The sequence below is a fragment of the Chiloscyllium plagiosum genome, chromosome 4, assembly GCF_004010195.1.
Source record: "Chiloscyllium plagiosum isolate BGI_BamShark_2017 chromosome 4, ASM401019v2, whole genome shotgun sequence".
Classification (NCBI taxonomy): Eukaryota; Metazoa; Chordata; class Chondrichthyes; order Orectolobiformes; family Hemiscylliidae; genus Chiloscyllium; species Chiloscyllium plagiosum.
The window spans coordinates 18,491,185-18,510,966 of NC_057713.1; the positions used below are offsets into that span (position 1 = coordinate 18,491,185).

The following is a 19,782-nucleotide window of genomic DNA, read 5'->3' on the forward strand; positions in this document are numbered from 1 at the left end:
ATGGGGACGTCTGGAGAGGACAAAACGGAGGGCTTGGAGGCCCTGGTCATGGCGGATGGAGGTGTAGAGTGATTGGATATCCATGGTGAAGATGAGGCATTGGGGGCCAGGGAAACGGAAGTCTTGGAGGAGGTGGAGGGCGTGGGTAGTGTCCCGAACGTATGGACGAGGGGGAATAGGACAGTGTCGAGGTAGGTAGAGATGAGATCAGTGGGGCAGGAGCATGCTGAGACAATGGATCGGCCAGGGTGGTCAGGCTTGTGGATGTTGGGAAGGAGGTAGAACCGGGCAGTGCGGGGTTCCCGGACTATGAGGTTGGAAGCTGTGGGTGAGAGATCTCCTGAGGTGATGAGGTTCTGTATGGTCTGGGAGATGATGGCAAAAATACCAACTTCTATACTCAGTGCCCTGACTGATGAAGCCTCCTTCACTGCCCTAATTACTTGTGACTGAACTTTCAGAGAACCAAGGTGGCTCTGTTCCACCACACTTGTTAAGGCCCTACAATTCACCATGAAACTCCTACTTTGATTTAACTTCCCAAAAGGTAAAACCTCACCTTTATCTATATTAAATTCCATTTGACATTTCTCGACCCACTTCCTCAGCTGATCAAGGTCCTGCTGTAATTTCTGATAACCTTTCTCACTGTTCACAATTCTGCCTATTTTAGTGCCATCTGCAAATTTACTAATCATGCCTTTTACATTCTCATCCAAATCATTGATATAGATAACAAACAGTAAATGGCCCAGCATCCACCTCTGAGGCACTCCACTAGTCATTGGTTTCCAGTTTGAAAAGCATCCTTCAATTACCTTCTGCTTCCTACCTTCAAGCCAATTCTCTTTCCAATTTGCCAGCTCCCCCTGGATTCCATGCGATCTAATATTCCAGATCAGCCTACCATGTGGAACCTTATCAAAGGCCTTACTGAATTCCATGTAGACTGCATCTACCGCCCTGCCCTAGTCAACCTTTCTAATCACTTCATCAAAGAAGTCTAACAAATTTGAGGCATAATATCCTACGCACAAAGCCACGCTAACTACTTCTAATTAACCCCTATCTTTTCAAATTCAGCATTCCTTCAGTATCACTGGATTAAAATCTTGGAACTCCCTAATAGCATTGTGGGTCTACCTATTCCTAATTTTCTTCAAAAAATTCAAGAGGGCAGCTCACTACCACTGTCACAAGGGCAACTAGGTAATAAATGCTGGCCAGCCAGTGACACCCATGTCCCATATGTCAATTTAAAAAAGGGTATTCCAAGCATGGCCAATCTCCTCCATAGGGTTTAGGACAAGCAGGCATTACTTTCTTCTTAGATCTTCTGCTGCCTCCTGTTGTGTGCTACTTTGTTTCTCAAGAAAGACAGCGAAGAGTTTCAGTAAATTTGGGTAATGTGGTTACCTTGGCTGACTTTCAGCCAAGATGTATGTAAGATGTGAGTGTTGCGGTTGTAGTGAAATAGATGAATATCAGATATGAGGTGTAATTGAGAGGCATTGTTGGTGGTTGAATGATGAATTGCATAGAGTCTGAGGTTGAGATCTCAGTAGGAAATAACATTCATAGATACATTTACTAATCCTGACCATTTGTGTGAGGTCATTGATTTTAGAATTACTTCTAGATTGTCTGTGTTTGACTCACACCTTCTACGTCTATCTCCTCTGACTGCCTCTTGAGCATGTGTCTGGGCAGCCTTCTAGGCCTTTGCAGAAATCAAGTATCTGCCTAGTTGCACCTCCACCAGAATCTCTAGAAATCTTGGAGCCTGCTCTTTCCCACATTGTGTTATTCTTCAATGGTTCTTGGATTATCCTTCCTGCCCAACTACCATCATCTCCTCTTGCAACAATACACTTCACCTTTAAGGGGGAACAGTCTAGCTTTAAGGTGTGCCAGCCACTATGATATTGGCTCATGTGGTTTGCCAATCAATAGATCAACAACATGGAAATCATTGAAGATTGGTGTCCTGTTTGCCCTGTATTCAATGGGAACAGGTTCACTATGCATCATGGTCTCCTAGCCCATTTTTGGGGATCTATCAAATTTAATCTCAATGAAGAGAATTGTCAGAATATTTAAATGTGGACTGAAGTAATGTGGAGGAGCTAATATGTCAATGCAGGTTTGCTAGGATCATTAAGGTTAATTATGTATTCTGGCCCTTTTAACTATTTGCTAGGTGTCACTCCTGGGGACCTCACTATCCTGCTTTCTGGTGCACCTCAGTGTTTGAAAACCACTTTTCAATTCAATGACTGCTAATAATACATTAAAGTCGTTTTCTTTCATTTTGGTGAAATAATGTCCGCTAACAAATCCATAAATGGAATACATTCTAAGCCTGTACTCACATTTCTCTTTTGACACACACAAATTGTCACGCAGTCCAAAGGTGTTCAGGTTAGATGAATTGTTCAGGCTAAATTGCTCATAGTATCCAGGGTCATGCTGGCTAGGTGGATTAGCCATAAGAAATGCTGGAATGCGGTGGTAGTTGTGATGGGTCTGGGTGGGATGCTCTTTGGAGGGTCAGTGTGGACTCAATGAGCCAACTGGTCTGCTTCCACACTGTAGGGATTCTATGATTCATAGCCAGCATTGGTTTGTACCTAACTAGGTCTGGAAGCCTGAAGAAGGGCTTATGCCCGAAACGTCGATTCTCCTGTTCCCTGGATGCTGCCTGACCTGCTGCGCTGTTCCAGCAACACATTTTCAGCTTGTACCTAACTATTATGGCGTTGAAAAAAAGGCACATAATTCCCACTGGGTTTTTTTTCAAATGGTCGAATGAATTTTATTTAGGCATCTAAGTTGGCAACAACCCTCATATGTTAGGTTAAGCAAAGAGGAATATGAAGTAAAACTAAAGTTGATCGAAAAAAAGAATAAAATTTGCCCATTGCATTACTGTGACAATCTGCAATATCACTGATATTAATAAGACTGTCAAACTGCATGTCAAAATAAGCTTGCCTTCAGTTAATGAGGAACTGACTCAAGATTAGGACAGCACGGTGGCTCAGTGGCTAGCATTGCTGCCTCACAGCGCCAGGGACCAGGCAACTATCTGCGTGGAGTTTGCACATTCTCCCATTGTCCAAGTGAGTTTCCTCCAAATGTTCTGGTTTCCTCCCACAGTCTAAAGATGCACAGCTTAGGTGAATTGGTCACACTAAATTGCCCATAGTTTTCAGGGATGTGCAGGCTAGGTGCATTAGTTAGAGGAACTGTAGGGGAGTGGGAGAAAGTGAGGACTGCAGATGCTGGAGATCAGAGTCGAGAGTGTGTTGCTGGAAAGCACAGCAGGTCAGGCAGCATCAGAGGAGCAGGAAAATCCATGTTTCGGGTATAAGCCCTTCATCAGGAGTGAGAAAGCAATAGGTGGATGAAGATGAGGGCAAAGGTGCAGAGGGTGGTGCTGAGTTGGAGGCTTGGGACTGGGACAATTTGGGCTGAAGGGAAATGAGGAAGCTACTGAAATCCACATTTATCCCATGTGGTTACAGGGTCCCAATGCAGAATATGAGGCTTTATTCCTCCAGGCATCGGGTGGTAACGGTATTGGCGATAGAGGAGGCCCAGACCCTGCACGCCCTTGATGGAGTGGGAGGGGGAGTTGGGTTTGGTGGGTGCGGTGTCCCAGAGATGTTCTCTGAAATGATCCGCAAGTAGGCATCCTGTCTCCCAGATGTTGAGGTAGGGGCATGAGTCTGGGTTGGATACTGTTTGGAGATTCGGTGTGGACTTGTGAGGCTAAAATGGCCTGTTTCCACACTGTAGGGATTCTATTCTATTGTTTAAACTCATCCTTGCTGCTCAAATATATTATTTTGAAAAAAAAATGCATATGATACTAATAGCCAAAAGATCAAAAGAATCCATATCTGACCAGTTTGAGTTGGATTGAAAGTAAAATATTTTAAGTAAAAAGGTCAAGTGCAATTCACTATGACAGCAAGGACCTCTTATTTACTGGTTTTCTTTGTGGTACTTGGAAAACAATCGAAATATGACAAAAGTAATTTGTCCCCAAATTTCTTTGAATTACTCAATACAATAATGCAAAGTTTGTTGCCTTCATTGCCTTTGAGTTATCAGACTTACAGCGACAACACCATAAATTATTTTTAGATTACAATCTCTTAACCGAGTCACATCTAGATTGTCAATGAACACCTCTGAAAATAAACTGAAAAAAAAAACAATAGTACAGCTCAGTAAATAATCTAAATTGGGGGAGATTTCATTCTTCCTCTCAGTTGAGTAATTGGTAAATATTTAAAAAGAAAATAAAACCAGGGGCATGCATTATGACCCCATCCCATGTTAGTTACATTACACATAATGGATCAGATCTCATTTACCAATGTTAAAAAAAAACAATAGCCAGTATTAAGTCTTGATTAAAGTTCAATGCCACATGACTGGCAGAGCACGCAGTCGTTATTGGTAGGAGCATTGAGGGGAACAGTTCACCCAAGTTCCTATTTGATGACTTCCTGTGTCAACTATATCGTTAAGGAATGCTATTGAGCCAAGACTCGATACTGTACAGAAGAGGAAGAGCATTAATGGCTGCCTTAGGTCACTCTCATACCAACATCAAATGGTAACATTGCTAGAACATTGGCATAGATTTTCCCACTGATCCAAATATGATGCAAGAAAATCAGACAGTAAATAACATAACTTAATGTAAGGAACATTTAAAGAATACGGTTAGATAATAAATTTTGTTTGGGTAGCAGAATCAATATGAAGAAAGCAGTTAGTACATTTTCTAGTCATTAATTACATGCATAGAATGAAAAATTCAATAGTAAAGACACTGAACTGTAATTTTAAAAATGCTTCTGTTGCATACATAGTCTGCTGTGAGATATGTATGTGAAAGTCAGTCTGTACATTTTCCTGGTGTATAAACTAAAAGCAAAAACTACTAAAACATGAATTAATGTTGTTAGCAAGTTCAAATTCTTTGTAATTTTAAGCATAACAATTACCGTCCCCACTAATTTCATCTGTGAATCCAGGCAGCAAGAGAGAAAGAGAAGAAAAACAAGGAGGGGAGAAAAGGTGGAAAATTGCATTATTATTAGAGGCAGGAAACAAAAACAATCTTCAGGAACAAAGGCATCAGAAAATGCAAGAATATATGATTCATAACAGATGGAAACTAAGGATTTATTTAAAAATAAATTTTTATAGATCATATAAAACTCCAAATTAATGTTAGATTTGCACATCCTTATATTTGTGATGAATTGTTGAAGATATTAATACTGGGAAATAAACTGATTGTCACACTTGGCAGTATCTGCCAACATAAATCACTAACTCCCTCTTTAAATACAACTTGTCCACATACAGAATTAATCACTCTCCTGCCTATCAATATGTTTAAAGCAAGATGAATTTCACTGTGTTAGAACATTTCATACCCCTTTTGATGTTCTTTTGAGCTAAGGATTCACGTATATCAGGTGAAAACTGAAATCCAGAAGTCAGGAGAAACAGGAAACTTCCACCCAATTAGTTTGGGCTGGATTCAGACACAAGTACTTTGAATAACATGGGTTATTCGACCTAGATCCCTTAGGGTATAAGATGATGCACTATAAAGCAGCATTTTCTGGGCTCAAGCAGGTATAGGACTGCATTCTGCCATAGGCTTCGATTATACAGGATCTAATCACCACAAATGCAGTGTTGGAGGAGTCATTGGAAGACAGCTCAGGACAGAAGGCAAATGGAAAACAAGTGTTTAGTTGGTTGCAATTATTAGAGAAACTCTACAAAGCGCTGTCAAAGTTACGTCCATAAAGTTTTTAAGCTCGAGATAGAAAACTTTACTCATGTTGATCATGTCCAATGCTTTCAGTGGAAGGGTATACCAGTCATCAAATTAGCTGAGTACCCAAAATGCTTTTATTTAAAAAAGTACAGTACAAGTATTAATGCAAAACGTCTACTGTGCATGCTAAGATTAAGTATTGCTGAAAGAGTGCAAAGCATCAGTGCAGTTGTAGACAACACGGTAATAAATCTTTCTTTTAAAATGATATTTTAGTTTCAATTTAAAATGGGAAGAGACATTAAACAAAATTTCTAATTTCATATTTCCAATCAGGGCTATATTGCTAAGTATTAAATTTTCAAACTTCCTTCAGGAAAAATAAATTAAAAAGGTGAGAGCAGAACAATTTCTAGTTAAAAAGCAGGAAGTACAAATGCAAGATGTTGCATTAGCAAATAAGCAAAGTCAGTGCACATTGTAAGTTAGACTAAAAACACTGCAAATGCAGAAAATATTTTACTAAAAGCAGGAAATGCTGGATATACTCAGCAGGTCTGTCAGCATTGGTGGGCAAGCAAGCAGGTTAATGTTTCAGATTCATGCGCTTCATCACTACTATAAAAGATGAGAGATGTGATAGGCTTCAAACAGTCACGAGAGAGGTGGAGGGAGCAGAAACTAACATAGGTCTGTGATGGAGTGGAAAGTGAAAGTCAGAAGGAAATAGTAATGGAATAAGAAGGAAGAAGTGGGTCTTGAGGTGACGTAAATAGGGCACATGGAATCCTTAACAGTTGCTTTCTAAATAATCAAAATACACAAAAAACACAAACAAAATAATATTTTCAAGAGCACAAGGTTATGATATTAAGTCGTGAATTTAATGTTGAGTCCAGAGGACTGTAAGGAGCTAAAAAAACTACACTGATCTCATCCTTCTTCCTGGTGACAGTCTGCTGACAATCTAGTATCACATTGGACTACAACAGGAGCTTTCCAAAGAACATTTGTTAAGGCAGCACATGCTAGACTAATTAATATTGCAGAATACCGAAGAATTAAGGGGGGAAGCTGGAAAAGCAAACGAGAGAAACAAAGAAGAACTACAAGTAAAGACTCGAACTAACATAAAAGGGAAACGCAAAATCTTGAATGGGCATATAAACAGTAAAAGTGTGGTTGTAAGAGGAGCGGGACCAGATAGCAAAAGCAGGATTTTCTGAAGGAGGCATAGTCATGGCTGAGGTATTAAATGAATCTTTCATCTGGGTACGATGCTGCTCAGTCCATGGTGATAGAGGAGGAAACTGTCACCTAAAGGTTCCAAATTATTAAGTAAGAAGCATTAGACTGTTGGTCCATAAAGTTGACAAGGAATCAGGATGAGATGACAGTCATCCAAAGACTTTGAAGGAAGTGAGGGTAGAAATTGCAGGGGCAATGGATCTAACCTTTCAGTCTTCCCTGGACTTGAGGGTAGATGGTGAATGACTGGAGTTGCAAACATTTTTTTTTAAAAGAGAGCCAGCGAATACACAGGCTAAGTGAGTGGGCAAAAACTCAGCAGATGGAATATAATGTGGAAAAATATGAGATTATGTACTTTGGCAGGAAGAATAGAGGAAATTTTCATAATATTTAAATCAAGAGAAAATGCAGAAAACTGCAGCACAGAAAGATTTGTTAGTGCTTGAGAATTTCTTCTCTCAGAAGGTAGTCAATCTGTGGAATTCAGCCCCTGAGGGATATTGAGGCTGGATCATTAAGGATATTAACGATAGACATATTCCTGAGACAGGAGAAAGTGAGAACTACAGATGCTGACTATCAGAGTTGAAGAGTATGGTGCTGGAAAAGCACAGCTGGTCAGGCAGCATCTGAGCAGCAGGATAGTCAACATTTCAAGCATAAGCTTTTCATCAGGAATGAGGGGGTGACTCAAAGGGGCTGAGAGATAGACTCACTGAGATCCTTGTAGAAGGAGAAGAACCTCTTTAAGGTAGGCATCCTTGGAAGAGGCTTCACAGTAAGGTTATAATCAACTAGGAGAAAGTGAGAACTGCAAATGCTGGAGACGAGAGTTGAAGAGAAGCATAGCTGGTCAGGCAACATCGAGAAGCAGGACAGTTAACGTGTTGAACATAAGCTCTTCATCAGGAATGAGGGGGTGGCCCAAGGGGACTGAGAGATAGAGCTGAGATAGGGCTGAGACAGCGACAGATTTTTGAACAGTAAGGGAATCAAGGGTTATGAGACAAAGGCAGGAAAATGGAGTGACAGATTATCATTTATGGTGTTATGGATATCCCAACCTCAAATGCCAACATACAAACCGCCCATTTCCACTGCAACAATCTAAGCTTTACTGTTTGCTCAGCTCATCTGTTGCTGAAATCCTCATTCAAGCCTTATTTATCTCTAGACCTGGCAATTCAAATACATTGCTGGCTGGTCTCCCACATTCTATCTTCCTTGAATAGGAGGACATTCAAAACACTGCCTGTATCTGAACTCCCATTCCTTTATTATCCATGTGCTTGAGACCTGCACTGGCTTGCAGTCAAGCAACATCTTAATTTTAAATTCTTATCTGTGTTTTCAAAGTCCTCCACGGCTTGACCCCTCCCTATTGTTGTAACATTCTCCAGCTCCACAACAATCCCACAATATCTGTGCTACTCTAATCTAGCCACTCAATACTAATTCACTCCATCACTAGTGGCTATGCTGAAGTCCCAAGTTCTGGAATAGTTGCTTTACACTTCTCTGCCTCTCTCTCACACTTTCTTTTTTAAAGATGTTCTTTAAAACTTTACTTCTTTGATCAAGGATTTGATCATCTGATTCAATATCACCTCATGTGATGTGGTGTCAAGTTTGATATATAATGCTGCTGTGAAGCTCCATGAAACACCTCATTTTTTGTACCATCTTTAACACAAAAGCTAGCATTGGAGGCAGTCCAGAGCAGGTTGACTAGAATGCTCCCATCTCTGGAAGGATTGTCTTAGGAGCAGTGGAGTAGGTTAGACCTATACTTGGAGTTTAGAAGAATGAGAGCTGACCTTATAAAATCATACTAGAACCTCAGATTCTCTAATCGACATAATTGCTGTAGTCATGTTAAGGTGCTATTCTTCAGGATTAAGTAATTGGAACAGCATTGGAGGCCGAGGACAGTCAGGTCATAATTGCAGTGGAATGGAGAAATAAAATGACAGGTAAAATGACTGCAGAGAGGATTTGGTCTCCCTTGTATCGAGGAAAATAGTATATCAAATTATAAGAGTCTAAATAAATGGCTCTTTCTTGTGGTTAAGGTTTTTAGGGCTGAAGGTGGTGAGAAGGGAGGAGATAAACATTTCATCTCACGGACATCAACCTAAGATGTTAACTCAGTTGCTAACTCCACAGATGCTGTCAGACTGGCTGAGCGTTTTCAGAATTTTGTGCTTTCACATTGTCGAGAGTTGCTTTATCAGCGCATGAACCGTAAGTGGTTACAAAACAAGCCAATTTATATTATGCAAAGGTGATTTAACATTCCTGCATTCTGAAAATCTACATTCTCATCAATCTGATGATACCGACCAAATAATTTACTTCGCATTTTCTAATACAAGATGACATATATTTTCTTTCCCATTTTAGGATGTCTCCTTAACATTTGTCAGTGAACAGTAACAGTAAAGTTCAGTTCTTGAAAACTAGATAAACATCAGTAAATGAATGTTTTAAAGGGTTTGGGTAATCCAGTCAGAATAAAATAAAAGCTGTGTAAATCACCTTTATATACAAAGGTCAGCATTCAATTTCATGGGATGAATAGCTCCAGTGATCAAACATGTTATAAAGATGCATACGTCAAATGATAGTTTGCACAAACACTACAAATAGAAGTGATGTTTAAAGAAGAATGCAATCTCAATCACAAAGCTAAGGTGTTAAACTGTAATTAAATTCATCGAGGCAATGCTCTAGATTTTTCATGAAGTCAAACATTAATCCAGTACCCTTGGCTGTCTGATGAGAGCAGAGGATGAAGGGGAGAAAGCGTCTGGCTTTCATAACTCTGGGCTGCCAATCATTCATTCCTTCAATGATGACAAAAAAAAAGGAAAGTTTGAAGATCAGGATGAAATACAAAATATTTGAAAGCCGAAAGTTCAATGAATAAAGAAATGTCAAACCTTATATAAAATTACCAAAACTTTTAAATGCCTGTAAGAATGTCTTCAAAGACACTAGACAAAAGAAAATACAGTTTTTCTTTCATGAACTGGAAATTGTGATGTATATCTCACTTCAGTAGTGCTATCTTTTAACTAATAGCCATCCAACTGAATGACTATACACAAAATGGTTATTTCTTCATCAATCCCTTACTGGCACCTCAGTCACACATCTTTCAATACATTTTTTGCCCTCAATTATTTTTCAGTTAGCTGCTATAAATTTTGTTTGAAGGTAAAATACTGAATCAAACCCGGGTCCCTGGCACTGAGGCAACACTGCTAACCACTGAGCCACTATACTGCCCTGGCTCAGGCAACGACACCCACAACCTGATGCTGTGAGGCAACAGTGCTAACTATTGATCCACCATGCCGCTCAAATTTGGGCAGGTAGGTTGCATCTAGTGGGTACTGTAACAATCACTGCTAGAGCCTCAATTATTTTCAATCTATATTGATGACTTAGATAAGGATTTCTAAGTTTGCTGACACAATCAGGGAAAGTAATAGCTTAGCACTATTGTCACTGGCCAAGTAAGACTCAAGTAATGTTCTGGCGGGCATGGTTTAAATCACACCGTGATAGATGGTAGAACTTGAATTAAATAAAAGAAATGGAATTGAAAGTCTCAAACCTTGGTCAATTGTTGTAAAAACCCATCTGGTTCATTCATCCTTTAGGGAAGAAGAGCAATACCAGACTTGAAATTCTAACTCTTTCTCTCCACAGTTGCTAACAGACCTGCTTTTCTCCAGTATTCGCTGTGCTTGTTCCTTCAGGGAAGGACCTGGCTTGCATGTGACTCTAAAACCATGTGCTTTACTCTGAACTGCTTTCTGAAAATGCCTAGCCAACCATTCAGTTGTATCAACTGTGAAAAAGAAAAAAAAAGTGAAACTGGATAAATTACGGACTAAGGCTCCGTAAATAACAATGAAAATCCAGCCCTGCAAAGTCCTCCTTACTAACATGTGGGGGCTAATATCAAAAGCGGGGAGAGTAATCTCACAGATAAGTCAAGCATCAGCCTGACCCAATCATATTCATAAATCATACCTTACATACAACATTCCTGGTAATATCATCACCATCCCTAGGGTAGGTCATGTCCCACTGGCAAGACAGAGCCAGCAAAGATGGTGCCACAATGGGATATGGACAGGAATAAACTGCTCTCAGACTTCAACATTGGGTTTGGAGTCAATGAAGTGTCATGGCACTAGGTCAAAAATGAGCAGGGAAACCTCCTGCTGCCACTCACCTCTCCCCTGGAAGGACACACCAAAAAGAAAAGGAAATGGTTAACATGGTTAGAACAGAAGAAAATTAATTCGATAGTGAGGAAGATTATCAGCTAGGAAAAGTATGATCTGGAATTTGTTTGGTTGGAGAAAAGAAACACCAACGGGCATAAGACTAGATGTTCTAAACAGTAAATAAGAAATCAGAGATACAAGCAATAGGTATTAACTGCAACCATAGCTGAACTTAATTTATATAAAGATTGGCAATCTAAATTGTGGAGAACTTCCAACAGTGCATATGTATTGGCTTTTTAGACTGATATATCGAGGAACTAACTAGAGCACAGGCTATTCTAGACTGGATTTGTGCAAAGAGAAAAGATTAATTAACAATCTTATTCAACAGGATCCCTTTGGGAACAGCGATCATAAGATCACATTCTTCATTAAGAAGCAGAGTGAAGTCAAATTTGAAACTAGAGTGCTGAGTCTAAATAAAGAGAACTTTAAAGATATGCAACATGACTTGCAATGGTAGACTGGGGCCCTTACTAAAGGAGCTAATAGGCAATGCTTCATATTTAAAGAATCTGGTGCCTGAATTACAACAATTATTCTTTCCTGTCTGGCACAAAAATAATAAAGGAAAATTTGATCAACCATGGCTTACAAAAGAAATTAGGAATAATACTAGATCCAAAGAGGAGACAGATAACGCACCAAGCCTGATGACTTGGAGCTTTCAAAATTCAGCAAAAATAAAATCAAAAAGTTTGATTAAGAGCAGTTAAATTACAGAAACTTGAACAAAGTACCTAGAAAAAAAAAGTAGGTCCCTTGCAGTCAGAAGCTGGAGCAATTATAATGGGGAACAAAGATATAGCAAAAGAATTGAATTCCTATTTTGGTTGTCTGCACAAAAAAAGGCATGATTGACTTCCCAGAACATTAGAGAACCAGGTCTAGAATTGAAGGAAATTAATATTAATAATGGTGCTTTGGAAATTAATGGGGTTAAAGATTGACAAGTCATCAGAGCCTGATAACTTACATCTCACAGTAGTAAAGAAAATGGCCCTGGAAATATTGTAACACGAGTGGTAATCTTTCAAAATTCGATAGAATCTGGAAAATTTCAGACTGGAGGATGACAAATGAGGAAAACAAAAACGGTGACTTACAGAGCAGTTAGCTTAACATTGTAGTGGGGAAGTTGCTGAAGTCTATTATAAAATATGTGGAAGTAAAACATTTGGAAAGCATTAATAGGATTGGACAAAACCAGAATGGGTTTAAAGGCATGGGGAGAAACAGGAATATGGCATTGAAATTGATTGGCAGAGCAGGTTCAGAGGACTGAAAGGCCTATTGTTGCATCTAATTTCTATGTTTCGATATAATACTACTGTTGGGCACAAAAAATCTTTGTCCGTCCAAATAAATTATTACAGATGTGCTCTCATTGGTGGGTTTTATAATAATATACAATACTGACTTTCTTCACTTCGCACTCTCTCTTTCACCACAGAAAGACACAACGATGTATTCACAGAAATCAGGACATTGGAACTTTACTTTGAAAATTTTCTAGTATGAACTAATTTCTGACAAAGGTACTGAAGGGCACAGCTTAATATCTGGGGCCAGGTCACAGACCAGATATGATCCCACTGAATGACAGAACAGGCTTAATGACCAATTTTTTGCTCCTATTCTGGCGCAGCCACAGAAACTCACAACCCATGAATGAATACAAGTAAAACTCTCAGTAATCAAAAGAGAAAATGCTGGAAAATTTCAGCAGGTCTGGTAGCATCTGTAAGGAGAGAAAAGAGCTGACGTTTCGAGTCTAACTGACCCTTTATCAAAGCTAAAAAAAGAGGAGAAATAGGGAGGTATTTATACTAGGCTGAGAGAAGGCGAGTCATGGCTCCAGAAGCAAAGGTAGAGACAAGGAAAGCAGTGAAGGTGGACAGGGGGAGAGACAAATGAAAATCCTGTTGGAGAGAAGGGTAGGCATTCCTGGAAGAGAGGTGGCAGTGGGTTAAACACTGGATAAAAGCAAATTACTGCAGATGCTGGAATCTGAAACCAAAAGAGAACCTCTCAGTACTTTGATCATAACCATTTGAGTCTATTGAAGTTCTCCACTCCCAGTTTCTGTTTAAAAATAAATGGCTTCTATTTTGGTCTCTATACTTACAGCTAGAAGGATAGATATACGCCAGTCCCCAGGACTAAAGACCTGTCAACGTAATGTCAAGTATTTCATCAATTCCTCAAATATGTCAATATTTTGCTTTATGTCTTTTGCCATAGTTGGAAAACGGAAGTGTATTTTGGACCCCATCTTTTTAAATACGCTGTGATTCAACAACTCAAAATTTAAACTAATTCATTTGTGACAGTGTCAGGCCAGACTGCTAGTCAAAGCCCCAACTTGTTGCACATTTTTATGGCATAGCAAAGCACCAACTGTACTCTTGTTGAATGGAAGCAGAACCATTTACTGAACAGCAATTCAGCTACAAAGAGATACTAGATAGGATGAGGCTGTTTTCCTTAGACTAGAGAACGCTGAAGGGTGGATCTGACTGAGATATATGAACTCTGAAGGACCAGGAGTCAACAGCCTTGTGCCACAGCTTTATATTAAGGAGCAGGAGGTTTAGGTGGGATTTGAGGAAAAGATTTTTCAATCAGAGAATCGAGGTATCTGGAATGCACTGTCTAAAAAAAGATGGTAAAGGCAGGAACTCTCAAAAAATTTATGAACACTTGAAATACCAGAGCATCCTTCCAAAGCTATGGGACAAGTGCTGGGCAATAGGATTAGAACAGATTGCTGTTTTGGGACCAGCATGGACATATGGACTGAAGGATCTTTTTCATACTGTAAAATCTCATTGAAAAGAAAAGTTAAAAGTATTGCTGGAAAAAGTATATTTTGTCAAAGTTGTTTTTCTTGAACTGATCAGAATGAAAACATTTGAAAATATGTGACCTTTTTCAACAATACTCAAGTTGTGTTACAAAGCGACTACAGATTTAAAATAATCATTCAATTTTCTACCCCAGTACACAAACTACAGAATTATGCTGAACTAAAATTGTGTGCATGTGGTAAAAATCAGGCCATTGTTTGTTTATGAGCCTTGATATTGAGCATGCTAGATAGGTTAACCATTGGGAACAGAGGCAATATATGTCTAGTTGGGTCCTATTCTCAATATCCGCATTCTCAAGGAACAGAGACTGAATCAAAATCACAGCCCCAATGCTTATGAGGCAGTTGGAAACTTGAAATAATTGAGAATTCAGCAAGGTCAGGTATGTGGTCGCGCTGAGCTGAATGGCCTTACCTGTATAGTGAAATTTGGCTTCTCATCTGTCAACTGGCCAGAGCAGACAGAAAACAAGCTGGTGGTAGGAGGCCATAGTCAGGGATCATTGAAGACTGCTCCAGACAATAGATAGCTTGGTACAGGTTTGAGTAAAGAAGTTCCGTTTTGTCAACGGTGAAGGTGGGGACTAGGGGTTTGGTAGCGGCTAAAGCTCACAGGGTTATTTGAGGGACCTTGGGGATAGGGAAGCATTCCTGCTTCACATGATTCACAATGAATGCACTGAGTCACTTTGTTGGCAGTAGCTCCTGCCTCTATTGCGCTGTCAAGTTTCTAAGCCCTTAGGAAAACGTGTAGCTAGTTTAAAGCTTAATTCAAGTTGGTTAATAAATGTCGAGCACACCTGTAGTGGTCACTCACACACCAAGATCAGTGTAAGAGTGGCAGTGGGCTCATGTATATCAGGGCTAGATTACATGTAATTCACTCTTCACCAGCCAAACCATCCTTCTGCAGAGGTTTAAAGTCTTAGAAGTATTGGCCAATTATTAATAGAGAATAATTGAAGGCATTTGTAAAATCCATTCAGTCACATTGATCCAAGGTTATTACAAATCAGGAAACAAATTTGTATCTTCACTGGCCTGTCTCTCTTGCTGCTATTCATAGAAAGGGGAGATGCACCACTCAGTAAAAGACTGCTGATGGCGCAGTACATAAACAAAATACTTTTGGAGACAGCTGATAAAATGGGGTCAATAACGCAAAACAATCTTTAAACATTAGTCATATTACATAAAAATAGGCTGCCAGGCCTCAGTCAAGAAAGTTGATTTAAGGACTTTGGCAAGGAGAAACAGGTTTTTGTTCGGGAACTAAGTGGTCATTTAGGGTTCACTTGGCTGGCAGAAGACAAATCACCACTGTTAGCAAACCTCATCATATCATCATAAGTCTGATCAGGTTGGTAGTAGTAAGCTTTTAGGGTGGCATGGTGACTCAGTGGTTAGTACTTCTGCCTCACAGCGCCAGGGATTCAGGTTCGATTCCAGCCTCAGGTGACTGTGTGGAATTTGCACATTCTCCCCGTATCTGCATGGGTATCCTCCAGGTGCTCCAGTTTCCTCCCACAGTCCAAAGGTGTGCAAGTCAGGTGAATTGGTCATGCTAAATTGCTGATAGTGTTAGGTGCATTAGTCAGGGGGTTACTCTTTGGAGGGTTGGTGTGGACTTGTTGGGTTGAAGGACCTGTTTCCACACTGCAGGGAATCTAATCTAACAGACAGACAGACCAGTGACAAAGAAGCATTACCAAAAAGAGTAGCATTGTGGGTGAATGTCCCAGCGGCTGTGGTAGCAATACTGGCTGTTGAAAAGAAGGATCTGGTAAAAGAGTAAACTCCCAGCACATTCAGCAGCAAAGGGAACACTAGATGATGACTTTCCGTGGATTGCATGGCGAATAAAATGGACGTGCTTTTACTTTGTTTCACCAAGATGTCAGTTCTCCACTGGGAAGTGTACCACTGTGGCGCCATCCTGTGGCAAATGTTAAGTGAGTCTATTAATATTCAGACAAGTTTCAGTTCAATTGATAGGCTGCTATGTCATATTGGTAGCATATCAGTATGCTCAAAACAGCACCAAGTAAGTGAAATATTATTAGAATGTTAAACCAACCACCATTTTAGATAAGAGCACTTTGAAATTGGCAGAAAAATCTTGGTGTGGGGTGTGGAGTGCCCTTTCAAAAAGTGTAGTGGAGGCAGGTTCAGATGAGGCATACAAAAGGGAGGGAGATGATCATTTGAAATGGAAGAACTTACAGATTTACAGCAAGAGAATAGGAGACTAACACTCATTTGCCCCGCTGGTGAAGACACAATGGGTTGAATGGCCTCTTTCTATACTGTGATAATTCTGAGATTCCATGTGCTCCTTGGCTTTATAGATCAAGGTAATGGACACAAGCAAGTAAGCTACATTAAACTTGCATAAAACACTAGTTAGGCCTCAGTTGGAGGATTGTATCCACTTTTGTGGGTGAATATTAAGGCCTCAGAGGATACAAATTAGGTATTAAAATGGCACCGTGGTGTGAGATTGCGATTATGTGTTGTGATGAAAAGTGTGCAATATATATCATTTTGAGAGTTTGGATTTCAACTAGAGGCATTTTGGTGCTAGTTGCTTTTGTGAAGGGTTTAAAAAGAAAGGTCAGAGAGTACTTTCTGGAACAGTGACCTAATCCAACATGTGTCAAGAGTATAACGACTGCAAAATCCCTCAAGGCTTAAATACGATAGATTGCAATCGTTAAAAAGATTACCTTGTTGATGGTTTAGAAAAATCAAGGATTGATTTTAGTTTAGAAATCGGAGTTAGAAAACTTTTAAGGCAGCTTTGGAGATACCTGACTGGGTCAGAAACAGATATATTTTCTCTCCTAAAAGATGGTATAGAACAGTGTAAGATAACCACAGTTACCTTGGTGTAAACAGTTTAGCTTGTAAATTTTCCAAAACATGAATGCTTCGTTAGTAATTGGCAAATTAGTAAACAACTAAAAGTCCAAACTTTCAGTTTGCTAAGTATTCATCTAAGATGACTTCACAATTCACAGGACAACACTGGGACTAGTAATTACCTTGAACATAACAATTTAGAGTCATAGACTCCTGGAGATGTACAGCACGGAAACAGACCCTCCGATCCAACGTGTCCATGCCGAACAGATATCCCAATCCAATCTAATCCCACCTGCCAGCACCTGGCCCATATCACTCCAAATTCTTCCTAATCATATACCCATCCAGATGTCTTTTAAATGTTGCAATTGTACCAGCCTCCCCCACTTCCTCTGACAGCTCATTCCATACATGTACCACCCTCTGCAGGAAAAAGTTGCCCCTTAGGTCTCTTATATCTTTCCCTATCACCCTAAACCTATCCCTCTACCTCTGGACTCTCCCACCCCAAAGAAAAGACTTTGTCTAATTATCCTATCCATATCCTCATGATTTTATCAACCACTCAGCCTCCGACGCTCCAGGGAAAATAGCCCCAGCTTATTCAACCTCTCCATGTAGCTCATCCTCCAACCCTGGCAACACCCTTGTAAATCTTTTCTGAACCCTTTCAAATTTCACAACATCTTTCCGATAGAAACTAGACCAGAATTGCATGCAATATTCCAACAGTGGCCTAACCAATGTCCTGTACTCAATACTCAGACCAATAAAGGAAAGCATACCAAATGCCTTCTTCACTACCTGCAACTCCACTTTCAAGGAGCTATGAACCTGTACTCCAAGGTCTCTTTGTTCAGCAACACTCCTCAGGACCTTACCATTAAATGTATCAGTCCTGCTAAGATTTGCTTTGATAGAGAAGGGTAATTTCTCTGGATTTAGGTCACTGACTGCATTTACTGTCCATCCCTAGTTGGCAGAATTGAGTGACGTACCTAATAATTTCAGAGGGCAATTGAGTCAGTCATATTTCTGTGGGTCTGAAATCACATGTAGGCCAAATCAGGTAAGAATGGCAGATTTTGTTCCCCGAGAGGACATTATTGCACCAGGTGGGGTTTTCCAACAATTGGCAATGATTTCATGGTCATTAGTAGAGTCTTAATACTAGATTTTTTTTAAATTGAATTCAAATTCCACCAACTGCCATGGCAGGATTCAAATCTAGGTCCCCAGAACATTAGCAGAGTTTCTAGCTTAATAGTCCAGAAATTATATCATTAGGTCATTACCTCCCTTTGATCTTCACTCTCTGCTTCAAGCCAATTTAGAATCCCATTTGACAGATTCTTAACAGGTCCGCCATGCAAGATCTTGTCAAAAGCCTTACTGAAATCTAGGTAGACTACATCAATTGCACTATCCCCATCTGCACACCCAAGATTTCACCTCTAAGTTTTTCACATTTTGTACATCTGCTAGCATTGGGAATGTTGAAAGCCCCTACAATTATTACATTTATTTTAAAATTTCTGATATTTCTGGTAGAAAAAGCCAAGGGTGTATCTGATTTAGATGTATAAAGTTCTGAGGGGCATAGACAGGGAGAGAAGCCACTCCCCTTAGTATAGGGATTAATAAACCAGGGCCATAGTTTTAAGGCAAGGAGTAAGAGTTTTAGACAGAAGTTAAGGAGAACATTTTTGACTTAGAGCGTTATGGATATCTAGAACTTCCTGTCTGAATGAGTGGTACAGGCAAGAATCTCTAAGACACAGTTAACACGGGCACTTGAAACGTTATAGCATATAAGGCCATGGACCAAGTCTTAACAAGATTAGAATTGATGGATGTTTGATGGCCGGTATGGTAACAATGGGCTGAAGCATCTCTTTCTATGTTGTTAAACCTCCATGATTCTATATTCCTACATATTTGACTTTCTATCTCTCCCTGACTGTTTGGAGGTCTATAGTATACTCCCAGCAAACTGAGTATCACCTTTTCGTGTTTAGGTTCTACCCATAGAGCCTAATTCGAGGAACTTTCTAAGATATCATCCTTCCTTACTTCAGTAACTGACTCCTTGATATTGCAAGCCTACCTCCTCCTTCACTCTCCCTCTGCTCTCATCTCACCAAAAAATTCTAACAGACCAGGCTGCTGGTTCTGTCCCTTCCCAACCCTGTCTCCATGATAGCAATGACCTTACATCCCCTTGCATTAATCAACAGCATCAATTCATTTACTTGTCTGACTCCTTGTACTAAAATAAGTGCCATTCATCCTTGACATGCTCCCTTGTGTGTTGCGTAATTATATTTGCACAGTCGCTAGACTGACTTGGTTCTTCTTCTATACGTCTCTATGCATCAACCCCCAAATATACCTCCATTCTACATCTCTTGCCAAATTTGTTTAAACAATCAGAAACCACACGAGAAAACCTGCCCCCAAAGATGTTGGTTCCATTCCAGTTCAAGTCCAACCTATCCAACTTGTTGTTCAAGTTCCATTCTCTCTAGGTTGGACCTGAACTGGAATGGAATAGAGCGATAGAGAGCGATAGAGAGAGAGATAGATAGAGAGATAGAGAGAGAGAGAGATAGAGAGAGAGAGAGAGAGATAGAGAGAGAGAGAGAGAGAGAAAGACAGAGAGAGAGAGAGAG

At 39.9% G+C, this 19,782-nt stretch overlaps 1 protein-coding gene across 17 annotated transcripts in view; it reads right to left on the reverse strand.

The window, feature by feature from the left end:
* ptk2aa (protein tyrosine kinase 2aa) overlaps positions 1-19,782 on the reverse strand; it is a 414,515-nt gene that overhangs the window by 156,384 nt on the left and 238,349 nt on the right. For 9 of the 17 annotated variants that reach the window (XM_043687800.1, XM_043687797.1, XM_043687812.1 and 6 more), the window contains 2 exons: positions 9,832-9,912; positions 5,025-5,042 (listed from right to left, as the gene is read on the reverse strand). The exons of 4 other annotated variants lie outside the window; for them this stretch is intronic. In XM_043687800.1, the coding sequence (XP_043543735.1) occupies positions 5,025-5,042; positions 9,832-9,912 (99 nt within the window). The remainder of the gene's footprint in view (positions 1-5,024; positions 5,043-9,831; positions 9,913-19,782) is intronic. 4 more of the 17 variants (XM_043687808.1, XM_043687802.1, XM_043687809.1 and 1 more) reach the window with 1 other exon arrangement.